The sequence below is a fragment of the Vicugna pacos genome, chromosome 11, assembly GCF_048564905.1.
Source record: "Vicugna pacos chromosome 11, VicPac4, whole genome shotgun sequence".
In the NCBI taxonomy this organism is placed as follows: domain Eukaryota; kingdom Metazoa; phylum Chordata; class Mammalia; order Artiodactyla; family Camelidae; genus Vicugna; species Vicugna pacos.
In genome coordinates this window covers 68,546,111-68,558,744 of record NC_132997.1, presented here as the reverse complement: position 1 = coordinate 68,558,744, position 12,634 = coordinate 68,546,111, and the positions used below count along the sequence as shown (strand labels likewise).

The window sequence follows — 12,634 nt, the reverse complement described above, 5'->3', positions numbered from 1 at the left end:
CTTCTTGTTACCGGTTATTGACAGTAAAAAGAGTTTTCCCTAGATTTCTTTTTTCAAATTTAAGTTTTAAAAATAACCTCAATCTTAACTTGAATTTTCTCTTAGAATTAAAAGCCAGTACCCAAATACATGGAATTCCCAGGGCTAGCAGCTCTTGGGGCTTCAGAACAAACTGGTGTGCATTTACCCTTCTCCGTGGTACAGAGAGTAAGACCCATCAGTGCTCTTTTTCGTGCCAGGAGTTCACTGGTGACAGCTTTGTTCTGATTCTGCTCTTCTTCCTCTCCGGTATAACAGACAATTGAGTTCACTTTCAGCTATCATCTTTGGTTTCTAGTTTTGTCTTAAAAGACTGTTTTCAAGGAATTTCCCTGCAAACAGCTGAAAGCTTTTAAAACTTAGTTTCAGCATTGAAACCATTTTAAGATTTTTTTTAACTATTTTTTGACTATTGAGTGGTAAGTAAAATACTGATAACCTTTTCTAGAGTTTACTAGAAAAATTCCAATATGAGACCCATCAGTGGTTTTCTTTTTTGAAACTTCTGAGGCACTTAACTGAGATTATTTCTGCCGGATAAGCAAGGTCAAGTGAAAGACAGATTTTGGGCTGGCAGCTCCTGGCAGAGCCCCAGTTCAGTTTTGTCATCACAGAATTTGGCTCTATAGATATGGACTACACTTCACGTATACAGTTTCTTTTTCTAAATATTTGATTTAGCTACATTTGTATATATGTATATATATATATTTTAATAGTAGTCATTTCTCTGGTTATTTGCTGCTTTCAGAACCCCCAAATAAGGGAGATAGGTCATGATTTGACCCCTTTTTTCTTAAATAATTTTTTTTTAAATGGAAGTACTGGGGATTGAACACAGGACCTCATGCATGCTAAGCATGCGCTCCACCACTGAGCTATTAATCAGCACCCCCTGGGCCCCATTTTATAGGTGGAAAGTTTGCATGAGGCACTTAGGTCAATAGCTAGTTGAAGGTCTCACAACAGAAAGCAGTGAGAGTCTTTCCCTGGTTTTATTCTTCAATTTCAGGGCAAATTTTCCTTGATGTTTCTTTTAGTCTCTGCCCTCTTTTTTTTTAAATCCAGTCTACCCTAAAGCTCTTTTTCACCCAGCACTTAAACTCAAGTGCCCCTTTGTTTTTCTCCTGTTTTTTTTTTAACCCATATTCATGGTCTTGATGTAGTTGGGGACTTGGATGGGCATCTCTTAAAGTAAAACTTAAAAATAAACCTTATTGTTCCTTCAGTCTTGGAGGTGGAACATTCCTAGGCCTATGTTGCTTGCTGACTGGTTGTGAGACCTTTGAAGAAGCTCTGGAAATGGCAGCTAAAGGCGACAGCACCAATGTTGATAAGCTGGTGAAGGACATTTACGGAGGAGACTATGAGCGATTTGGCCTTCAAGGATCTGCGGTAGCATCAAGGTAGAGACTGAGTAGCTAGGAGCAGTAGTGATTAAAAGACAAGGCAACCTCTCCACCCCGGCTGTTCATTTAGTTTTTTTGGTTTTTTTTTTTTTTTTATGCCAACCCACCAGCCTGGTGCAAGAATCTATGGGATTGGAGCTCAGACTTGATCTCCTGCCCTTGATGAAGCACTGAGATGTTTAATTCTTGATGCTTGTGCTTAAAATAAGGCAGCTTTGAAAGAAGGTTCTGGAAAACTTCAACAGTTTCCCCTGTTCCATTCTTGTCCAGATATCTAGAGGCATTTAAATTTTTTTTTCCCCCATTAATAGCCATGCTACTTTGTTCCTATTAAGAAAAGGGCAGCCAACCATTCATATCATAAGCCTGTCTGCTTGTAAACCACGGTAGCCAAGTCAGGTCACTTGAGCGTGATCAGAGTTGCTCATAAAGCTCTCCGCAGTACTTTGGTGGAAGCATGGGGCCTGCCTGAGGACGATTTTGAACACTCTCGCTAATATTTCCAACATAGCTTTGGCAACATGATGAGTAAGGAAAAGCGAGATTCCATCAGCAAGGAAGACCTCGCCCGAGCCACCCTCGTCACCATCACCAACAACATCGGTTCCATTGCTCGGATGTGTGCATTGAATGAGGTAAGGCCTTAACCAGGGAAAGCCGTGTATCATTCATAAACATCGTCTTTGGCAGTGCAGTCACTGTTGACCCTCACAAAACTCCGGATCCTTGGGAAACCTGCCCTCCAATGGAGTCACACCTTGTAGCATGTGAAGGGTGTGTGTTGGGGGAGTGAGAGGAGTATGTGTTTGCCTTTTAAGTAGGCACTGGATGAGAACAAAACCATCTAACCATGGAAGCATGGTAAAAATTGCCATCTATGCCGGAGCCTCTCCAGCCTCATGGGCACGCACTTATTGAAGTGCCTCCTGCCCAATAGTTGCAGGTAAACGATTCCACTTGCGATATGTGATTTTTCTCTCTGCTTTCAGCTTCTTTACAGTGTTGCCTTGTGGCATGGAGTTCAAGCAGCATTGTACAGGGCTATCAAAGCACAGAGAGCTTGCTGCAGCCGAGGCCAGCCAGGCAGAGCCCCAGGCACGAGAAGGGGCGGAGCTGGTGACAGACAAAGCTTTGGTAACAGGTTTTAAAACATTGCAGAATTCCTTTGGAAAGAATAGAACCCTTTTCTGAAATATGAAACAAGTCAAATAGACCAGCTCTCACTGAGCTGTGTTAGGAAGACAAGAAAGAGGAGTCGGAGCAAGGAATAGATAATAGGAGAAGTATTAAAGAGTCATCGGTAATAATGCTCCAGTAATAGTTTTAAAATACAAATTTTAATAGAAATATGACATACATACGAAAGAGGGTTCAAATCACAAGTGTACAGCCTGATGAATTTTCACTCGCACACTCGCACACACACACCTGTGTAGCCACCACTCAGATCAAGAAGCAACATTACAGGTCCTGCAGAAGCCCTTTCCAGCCCCCTTTCTGGTTGCATAGTGGCGTGTTAAACAAGATCTGAGGCAGTCTTTACCGCAGGTGGATGACAGCCCTGCCTTTGAACGCTGGCTGGGATTACAAGAGAGACACCCTCCTTTCACAGTACTGAACAGAATTTGTCACTGGCCCATGGATCAGGGTCATACTTTTTGTAAGTCCCCGTTTCAGCTGGAGTTTAAACACGAGGCTGGCATTTGGGTGAAAGAATGTATTCCAGAGACATGCCATCTCAAAGTCCACTGTGGTCATGAGACCCATTTTAACAGAGCATTTGTTTTTTGACTTCAACCTCTAAAGAGTTTTTCCAAGTAGCCAAACAAACCCTAAGACCAGCACGTGTGCAGTTGGCTGTACTCGTGGACTCTCAAAGTCCTCCTTGAATGTGCTGCCTCCTGCCCCACAGAGCAATAGATGCCCTTTCCCCTGCTTTCCACAGAGGCTGAGGAAGCCAGCAGGTCTTTTTACAGGTGTCGTAATCACTTTAGGGAGAGGGCAACTGATTTTATTTTTCACTTTTTATTTCAATTTCAATGCCATTTATTGTTGGAGTATAGCAAAAATGGCTGTTTGAAAGTGTAGCCAGGTTACATGCTTGTTGGAGGAACTGTTTTAGTTTCTGTGGCGTTGAATGAGTGAGGGGAATCACGGATCGCCCGGGGCAAGGGCTCGGTCAGCTGGCATCGTGCCAGCACAGGCTCCCTGTGGCCGCACAAGCAGCTGGCAGCGTCACGCTCCCCCGTGAGACGTGACATAGGTTCTTAAGCCATTGCTTTGCTCCCTGGGGTCACTGATTGGAGAAGCTTTGATTCCAGCCATAGAGAGACACCACATTTCCTGAATCTAAAATCTTTTTCTGTCATTATTGGAATGCTATGAAATGCTTCTCCATCAACTTAAAAATAACTTTGTTGTTCCTTTTTTTGAATAGAAAGTACAAACGCATAATACAGAGCCCTGAAGACACCAGAAGGAGGGTCTGCAGAGGAGTCACCATTTCCACCTGCTCCCTCAATTTTAACCTCACTAGAGGCAGCCATTGTTTTTAGGTTTTTTGTTTTGTTTTGTTTTCACTCTATATTGCCTGCAAGATAGGATAAACATATCCTTCCAAAGGTACCAAACTCCATATAAATTCTTTTTCTAAACAACAGGTTTTTTGGGTTTTTTTAAATTTTTGTTTTTCATTGAAGTGTTGTCAGTTTACAATGTCTAAACAAGAGTTTTACTGAGATAGAATCACATGTCCTACAGTTCACGCTCTACATACTATTTTACATCTTGCTTTGCTTGTTTGTTTGTCAACTTTTTGTTAGGAAATTGGTGAACATACATCATGGAGAGAGAAGAGTACAAAGAATCCCCATGTAACCATCAGCCCTGACCCAGCAGTTAGCAAGACCGCCACACATGCTCTGGTTTCTTCCTCCTCCTCTTCCGTTTTCTCCCTCTTGTGCTGAAATATTTGAAAGGCACCCCAGACATTGTGTCAGTTTACCCTACATACTTCAATATGCACTTTTGGAAATACTGCTTTTTGCTTTTGTACATGATAATTCATCTTGAGCTTATTCATGTGGGTATATTTAGAACTGCTTAGTTTTTAATGGCTGTATAGTATCCTAACATGTAGATATGCTATTCTTGATTTGATCAATTTCCTACTGATAGAGAGCATTATCTAGACTTTTGCTATTATTTAAAATCTGTAGTATATTTTATATATATATATATACATTGTGTGTATATATATATATAGTCTGTATATATATATATATATATATATATATATTTGGAAAACATTTTATATCATTTCATATACATCTAGGTATATCTATAGGATATATTCCTAGAATGGAAATTGCTGAGGCAAAGCATATGCTGATTGTAACTTTGACATAAATCCCCTCCACAGAGATGGGTCTAATTTATATTCCCACCAGCAAAGTGTACAAGTTTCCCTCAGACAGCTGTCAAACTTTTTGATCTGTTTCAATTTCATAGGTAAGAAATGCTGCCTGGTTTTAATTTGTATCTTTCTTCTTATAAGTGGGGCTGAGCATTTTCCATCTATTTAATAGCCATCAGCACTTCCCCTTTTGTGGGTGTGTGAACTATCCATACTGTTCACCCATTTTTTTTCTATTACATTGTTGGTCTTTTTCCTTATTGATTTGTAGGTAACTAATCCATCCTATTGATAGGTACTGAAACTATTTTTTATGCTTATTGCTTTCCATTTGGATTTGTTCATGGTGATGTTTTTCCCCCTGAATAAATACTTGATTTTTGAAGTAAATATAGCAGTCTTTTTTTTAATGGATTCTGAGTGTTGTATCTTTTCTTCTTCAACGTTATTTTTAAAAGGAAGTCTTTCATGTTTACTTCTAGTCTCTCTTACCTTTTTTTTTTTTTAACATTTATATCTTAGACCCACCTGGAATTTATTTAAAATGAGGAATATCCATTAGCTTTTAATGCCATTTCTATTTCTTCTGGCCTTCCACCAGAGAAGTGCAGGACTGAGGCTTTGAACAAGACATATCTCAGATGCCCTTGTTTTGAGGGAAAAGGTGAAACTCCTAATTTTAATTAAATTCCTCTTTAATCTGTTTCTTCTTTTGAGTATTCCCTGCCCCTTCTTAGTCTGGGCAGTTTGTGGCTACAGTTGTTATTTGTGGAAGCTTATTAAAACTGCCTCCCACCCTTCTACCCCCTGAAAATGTTCACAGTGGTTAATGATGCATTGTTAAAACTTGAGACAGTTAAAGGGCGATGTTCCCAGACCCTGATTACTCTTGATAGACTGAACAGAAAATAATGCCAGCTTCTAAGACTCTCCTCCCTTTGATATGAGTGACCACAGCAACTGGCTCTGTGAGTGAGTGCATGGTGAGCAGCCTCTGTGTGGTGGACCAGCTGAGCTCAGTGTGACGTGTGTGTTCAGAATGCATATCTGTATCCATGACAACAAAAACTGAAATACATTCTTCGTTATCGTATTATAACCCACATTTTGACCTAACAGGATAGTTCACCATGTATCCTAAAGGTAGAGACTGGGTATTGTTTCTTTTTTGGTTTCCCAGTGATTAGCACAGAGCAACCTGACCAAACTCGTTAGCTAAATAACCCATACCTTAGCCATTTTATTTATGAGTTGTAAATAATACTGATTTATAGATGGAAGTTTGGGGGATTGCGCAAGCAAATTTAGCTGAACTTGAACTCCAGTTGCAAGTTTACATATGAATGTTGAGAGCTGAATTTCTTGTCAGACCTAAGGCAGCCTAACATATTACCTGTAAACAAGCCCAGTGTCAGTCTGCCTCACCCAAGCAGAGTCTCACCCTTGTGTTCTTGTGGGACGCACTGTGAGGTTTGTTTGGCTTCATCTTGGAAATCCTGAAATAATTCCACTTAAAAAAAGAAATTCACTCTGCAAGATCCTGGAGTGCAACGATGTACAGAACATTGGGTCGTTGCTAAATGCTATTTTTATGCCATGGTTCAACTGTTTCCCTTTTCTCTTATTTTTTTCCAGAATATTGACAGAGTTGTGTTTGTTGGGAACTTTCTCAGAATCAATATGGTCTCCATGAAGCTGCTAGCATATGCCATGGATTTTTGGTCCAAAGGACAGCTGAAAGCTCTGTTTTTGGAACATGAGGTAGGTTGGGCTCACATGGACTTAATTTTCCTACATGGAAGTTTTTTGGGTTGTCTAAGGGATGGGCAGGTGCCTTCATTTGTATTTCTGCAAAAGGTAAGGAAGAACAATATATAAAATGAAAACTGTCTTATCCAACAGTCAGGAGTAGTCGTTGGTTAATTTTTTTTTAAATCAGTTAAAATGGATAATCATTAAAAAGTATCTCCCTACTTTCACCATTCTGTTTTAATACAAAATGTATAAATGTTCATTCATTCACCAATTTTTTGATGTAAGACCAAGGCCTATTTCTGAGCAAGGGTTCTGCCAGTCAGAGCTTGTAACTGTCCCCCGCTCCCCCATAATGCACAAGTATTAGGTACCTTCTTTGTTTTCTTGTTTGTTTCTTGAAAGTGGATCAAGAAATTAAAGATACTTATGAATCAGTTCAGTTGCAGAATCCTAGACTTCCCCCCCCAATCTTTCATATTCATTGTGCACCTAAATAGACAGCAGTGGTTTGTGATTACCTTTTCCAAGCTTTGTTTCATTTTTTCCCCCAATTTTATTGAGATATAGTTGACATACAACATTGTGTAAGTTTAAGGTACACAATATAATGATTTGATATGTGTATATATTGTAAAATGATTATCATAATAAGTTTAGTTATCATCCACCACCACATACTGATACAAAGATTTTTTTTTCCTTATGATGAAAACTTAAGATTTACTCTCCTAGCAACTTTCACTATTGTTAACTACCATTTTCATCTTCTTCAAGAATTCAACTGGATTTTCACAGAAGTGACCATTCATTTTGTACTCTTTGTATTGGTTTAGGTGGCATATAATTAAATCAGATGATTACATTAATAATACAACTGTCATAAACAAATTTGAGGAGAAACACAGCTGACTCTTGGCAAGTAAACAACCCAGCTGGTGAGAATCGACTTGCTTGGGCTACTAAGAGTAGGCCAGTGGCCTTGAGAAGCTGGTGTGCCTAAACGTGAGCCAGCCTTCCTAAAGAGAACTAGGGAGCTCGCCTAATTCAGAGAGTCCCTTATATCCAGTTTCTACACTAATACAAATCGGAGGTTTTCTAAGAGTGAGTGAGGGGTCCTCCTCTCTTCCCACCTCCTCTATCCCCGTTTAAAATTAATTCTACAAAACGATGTGACTGACAAGGGCTTAATTTCCAGAATATACAAATAGCTCATACAACTCAATAACAAAAAAACAAACAACCCAATCAATAAATGGGTGGAAGAGCTAAACAAACATTTCTCCATTGAAGACAATGAAGACATTCTCCAAAGAAGGCCAATAGGCACATGAGAAAATGCTCAGTATCACTAACTGTTAGAAAAATGCAAATCAAAACTACAATGAGGTATCACCTCACACCAGTCAGAATGGCCATCATTAAAAAGTCTGCAAATAATAAATGCTGGAGAGGCTGTGGAGAAAAGGGGATCCTCCTACATTGCTGGTGGAAATGTAGTTTGGTGCAACCATTATGGAAAACAGTATGGAGATTCTGTAAAAAATTAAAAATAGACTTACCCTATGATCTAGCAATCCCACTCCTGGGCATGTATCTAGAGGGAAGTAAGCCAGAAAGAAAAAGAAACATACCATATGATATCATTTATATGTGGGATCTTTAAAAAATGACACAAATGAACTTATTTACCAAACAGAAACAGACTCACAGACATAGGAAGCAAACTTCTGGTTTACCAGCAGGGAAAAGGGGAGGGCGGGTGGAGGGATCAATTGGAAGTTTGGGATTTGCAGATACTACTTTACATGCAATAGATAAACAGCAAGGTCCTACTGTACAGCACAGGGAACTATATTCAATACCTTATAATACCTTACAATGAAAAAGAATATGAAACGAAATATGTGTATGTATATATGTATAACTGAATCACTATGCTGTACACCAGAAATTAACACAATGTTGTAAACCAGTTATACTTCAATAAAAATTTTTTTAAATAAAAATAAATAAAATCAATGCTATAGAGAGTAGTAACTGTTTATCACAGGAGGTACTTAATGCCTTGAGTGTATTGCAGCAGACAGAACATTGGGAAAACTAGTATCATAAATTTCAATTGTAATGAATAACTACTGTGGCATTTTTCTCATCTCCAAACTAAATTATTCATTTGAAAAGTTGCCGATGCATTTATAAGTTATTTAGAGCTCTCTAAACTTATTTTTTGTTTTTATCAAAGCACATAAAACAATAGGAAGTTAAATACTAAATAGTTTTAAAGCTCAGTGATAGAAATTAATACAAAAGAAAGTTTTTGGTTTTGTTTTTTTAAGCAGGCCAAGGTACGAAGTGCTGTAACGTTTTTGTAGGGGGTAAGGGCAACAGAGTCTCAGAATTTTCACTCCCCCTCCCCCAACCAGAGCAGCTCCCTTTTTATCTGCTTATTTATCGATTTTCCTTGTAAGATTTTGTTGGAAAAAAAAAACAATTAAAATGAAAAAAGAAACCACTCTTCTAGTCCATCTAGTGCTGCCAGATTTAGCAATTCAAAATACAGGACAGTTATTCTACCTGACATTTATTTGTGTTTTATTTGGCAACCCTAAGTTTAGAGCTTCTTGGACTAAGTCAGAAAACAAATCCTGGAAGCCATCAGGGATTCAAAGCCATCTACAAGGGCACCCAGGTAGTTCATTGATGGTAAGATATGGGATGAGATCCAATGTTTGAGGGAAACCCAGTTCTCTGGGTACAAATGCATATCACTTTGTACAAGCTTAGGTCTCTGGGTAATGGCTTTGGTTTGGATCATAACTCAGTCTCTGTGGCCAGTGACAGTGGAGCATTTTTATATCTCCTTGTAAATATTTCTCAGAGAATCATTGGCATGCATAGGTTCACTCTGGCTCGGGCAGGTCGTACTGGAGGATATTATGCAGAGAGAACTTTTGAGAGGGTTGGTGAGGCGGCTTTCCTGCCCTGCCTCGGAGTCAGCACTCACTCAGTCTCTCATTCATTCAGCTTGTCCGAGTGAGCATCTCTAAGAGAAGGCGGCTAGCCACGCCGTTCAGAGCACAGCCTCTCACCGACTTGGAGACCCTAGGCAGTGACTCTACCTCTCCATTTCTGTCTGTGTTTGTAAAATGGGGTGACAGGAGTATTTGTCTCATAAAGTTATTGTGTGAAGATTGAGCATGCATGTTAAGTGCTTAGAATAATTTCTGGCATATAGCGAGAGCGCTCGATAAATGTTAGCTGGTGGCGGTGGAGGCAAAGGTCCTGCCATGGGGTGTTCTGACATCTGCCACCCATTTCTGCAGTAACTAACTGGTATATCAGGCAGATAGCAGAGGAGCAGAGTCTCCTACCTTTTGGAAACCAGGTTCTCTAAAAATTTCTATTTTTCGATTTCTTTCATTGTCACAGATACTTGGGGTTTTCTTTTACAGATGAGCAAAATGTTGCTTGGACTGATTTAGATGCCTTCCCAAGATCTACTGAGAGACGCTTACAGTGAGACAGTACACCTCTGAAGTCACAGAGATTTGGGATTGAGCCCTGGCCTAAGTCATATGACCCTGAAAGAGTCATTCACTTTATTACCTTCTATTTCTCATCTGTGGAATGGGGGTAATAATGCGAATCTTGCCATGACAAGGATTCAGATGAACTAATCATGCTACTAAAAAGACCCAGCACTGATGTAGCACACACTATGGTGCCAGACATTTTTATAAGCCCTTTACATCAGTTTACTTATTTAATGTGTATAAACAGGTAGATATCTAATACATGCTCTTATTATTATTGTTATCATTATCATTATTATTATTATATCATGTTTCTTGGCAGAGTTCAGGTTTTAAATTTCCCTTATCTACAGCAGTAGGGGGCAACATTCCTAGAATTGTTAAAAAAAAAAAAAAAGAAAAGAAAAGAAAAACAATAGGAATTTGGCTAAGGTTCAGGAAGAATCATACAGAAGTTTTCCCCTTGTTGTTGTAGGGTTACTTTGGAGCTGTTGGGGCACTGCTGGAACTGTTCAAAATGTCTGATGACCAGTAGAGATGAGCCATGGATGGAACAGCCTTCTGTGCGAACAGGGAACCGAGCTCTGCTGCTGGAGAGGGTGAAAGCCACTGTGGGATGGAAGCCAAGCCATTATGGAAGATGAACCTGCTGGATTTGTAAATACTTTAAAATCCTTCTAGCTGATCGTTTACTTTGGATTTTGAGCTTATGATTCAAATTGGGGAATATAAGAGTTTTTTTCTGTATACTGCATTTAAAAAAAAATTTGTGCAGTGTAGCCAAACCTACCAATTTTATGCATTGACTTTGAAAAATGGTATGATGTTTAAGAAGGACCTGAAATGTAAGTGCTGTTTATTTTTCTTCTGGGGTTTACTGATCAGTGTGGTAATTTTAACTTCATTTAGTAATTACTCTAGGAGATTTTACCTTTACTTATATTTTTCATGACGTTTCATGATTTGCTGTTGGTTTCAAATGAAACTACAAATCTGGCACGTTTTACTGTGAACACTATTTTGTTTGTTCGTTTACCTGGTTTTTTTTTTTTTTTTTGGTCTTGTTTTTTTCTGTTTGAATGTCTTATAGAAAAAGAATCCTTCCCCCTGTTTCTGTCCTTGGATGACTCCCTGTGCCCCTCAATATCATTCTTTAATGTAATTGTTCATTTTTAATCAAGGTGCTGACCAACTCAAGACAAAGTAAAGCATGAGGTCTAAAGCTCTCAAAAGTGCCCTTGAAGAAGAAACTCTGAAAAAGTGTTCATGAGTTTAGTAAGTCCAGCAAAAGCTGAAAATTATATGCAATTTTGTCTCATCCCTTATGAATATACCACGTTGTGTTGGATTTATTTTATATTAGGTTATATTAAATTGAAATGTTCAATGATGAAATGTCCTCGTTCGTACACAGCATATGAATGGCAGCAAATCTTTGTGCCAGATGTTGGAATTTACAAGGGAAAGTCTCCCAGAGGAGTAACTGTTCACATCGGGAGGTTCAGGAGAAGTCATGGGTTGAGGTGTCATGTAGTAATAGCTATGTGTTTTGTACATGTACGTACCTAGAAGCTTTGTAACAAGGCATCTTAAATAATAATAAAAGTTTTTTATTTGAAATATTTTAAGCTGAAAACTATTTCAATCCCACTTTCTAAAATTAAAAAAACAATTGTGATACTGATCTCTTTTTTTTTCTGTTTGAAACATATTTACCTGATGGGTAACTTTCAAATGAGAATCTTGTACCAATGTTGAAACACATGAGATCTAATGATTAGGAACTAATTAATCTTTTGAATTGAGCATATTGTTGAAAGGGATTTTTGAAGGGCAATATAATTGCTCCATGATGAAATTTTCCTTGTCTGCCTTCTCGGCACCATCTTTGATTTCCATATCTTCAAGTCTTGAAGAAGTTGTAGTTAATTGAAGTATTCACTTGTCTGGTTGAAATAAAGCCTGTTTCTGTTGTGATTTTTTTAGTGTATATGTTATTTTTCATTTCTTAATCTTCATGTCCATATTATCTGCTTTTATACCATAAAATGAATGTGTGTTGTATTTTTGCTACTCTGCATTTCATAATATGAGACATTCACTTAAGTGTGGTAAGGTCCAAAATACTGTGTCTTCAGTTGATGCTGAAGTCTATGCAGGGTGTTTTTTTTTTAATATAGCTTTATGTTTCTTATAGAATTGATTCCTTATTCCCCAAAGATCACTACTACATTTGATAATTCCAAAAGAGTTTCAAAATTTGGTCGTCACAAGTACATTTGATCAACTTCCACCTGGCTTAAAAAAAATTCAGTGGGGTGGGTATAGCTCAGTGGTTAACGTACATGCTTAGCATGCAGAAGGTCCTGGGTTCAATCCCCAGTACCTCCATTAAAGAAAGAAACAAACAAACCTAATTACCTCCCCCTCAAAATAAACAAAAGTGAATAAATAAATAATTTGTAAATGCTAAAAAAAAAAGT

At 38.4% G+C, this 12,634-nt stretch overlaps 1 protein-coding gene across 5 annotated transcripts in view; it reads left to right on the top strand.

The window, feature by feature from the left end:
• Window positions 1-12,128, top strand: part of PANK1 (pantothenate kinase 1) — a 54,196-nt gene extending 42,068 nt beyond the window's left edge. For 4 of the 5 annotated variants that reach the window (XM_072971571.1, XM_072971574.1, XM_072971573.1 and 1 more), the window contains exons 4-7: window positions 1,269-1,445; window positions 1,960-2,083; window positions 6,499-6,624; window positions 10,627-12,128. In XM_072971571.1, the coding sequence (XP_072827672.1) occupies window positions 1,269-1,445; window positions 1,960-2,083; window positions 6,499-6,624; window positions 10,627-10,686 (487 nt within the window). In that variant the 3' untranslated portion in view covers window positions 10,687-12,128. The remainder of the gene's footprint in view (window positions 1-1,268; window positions 1,446-1,959; window positions 2,084-6,498; window positions 6,625-10,626) is intronic. The other variant, XM_072971572.1, reaches the window with a different exon arrangement.
• The last annotated feature ends 506 nt before the right edge of the window (window positions 12,129-12,634 follow it).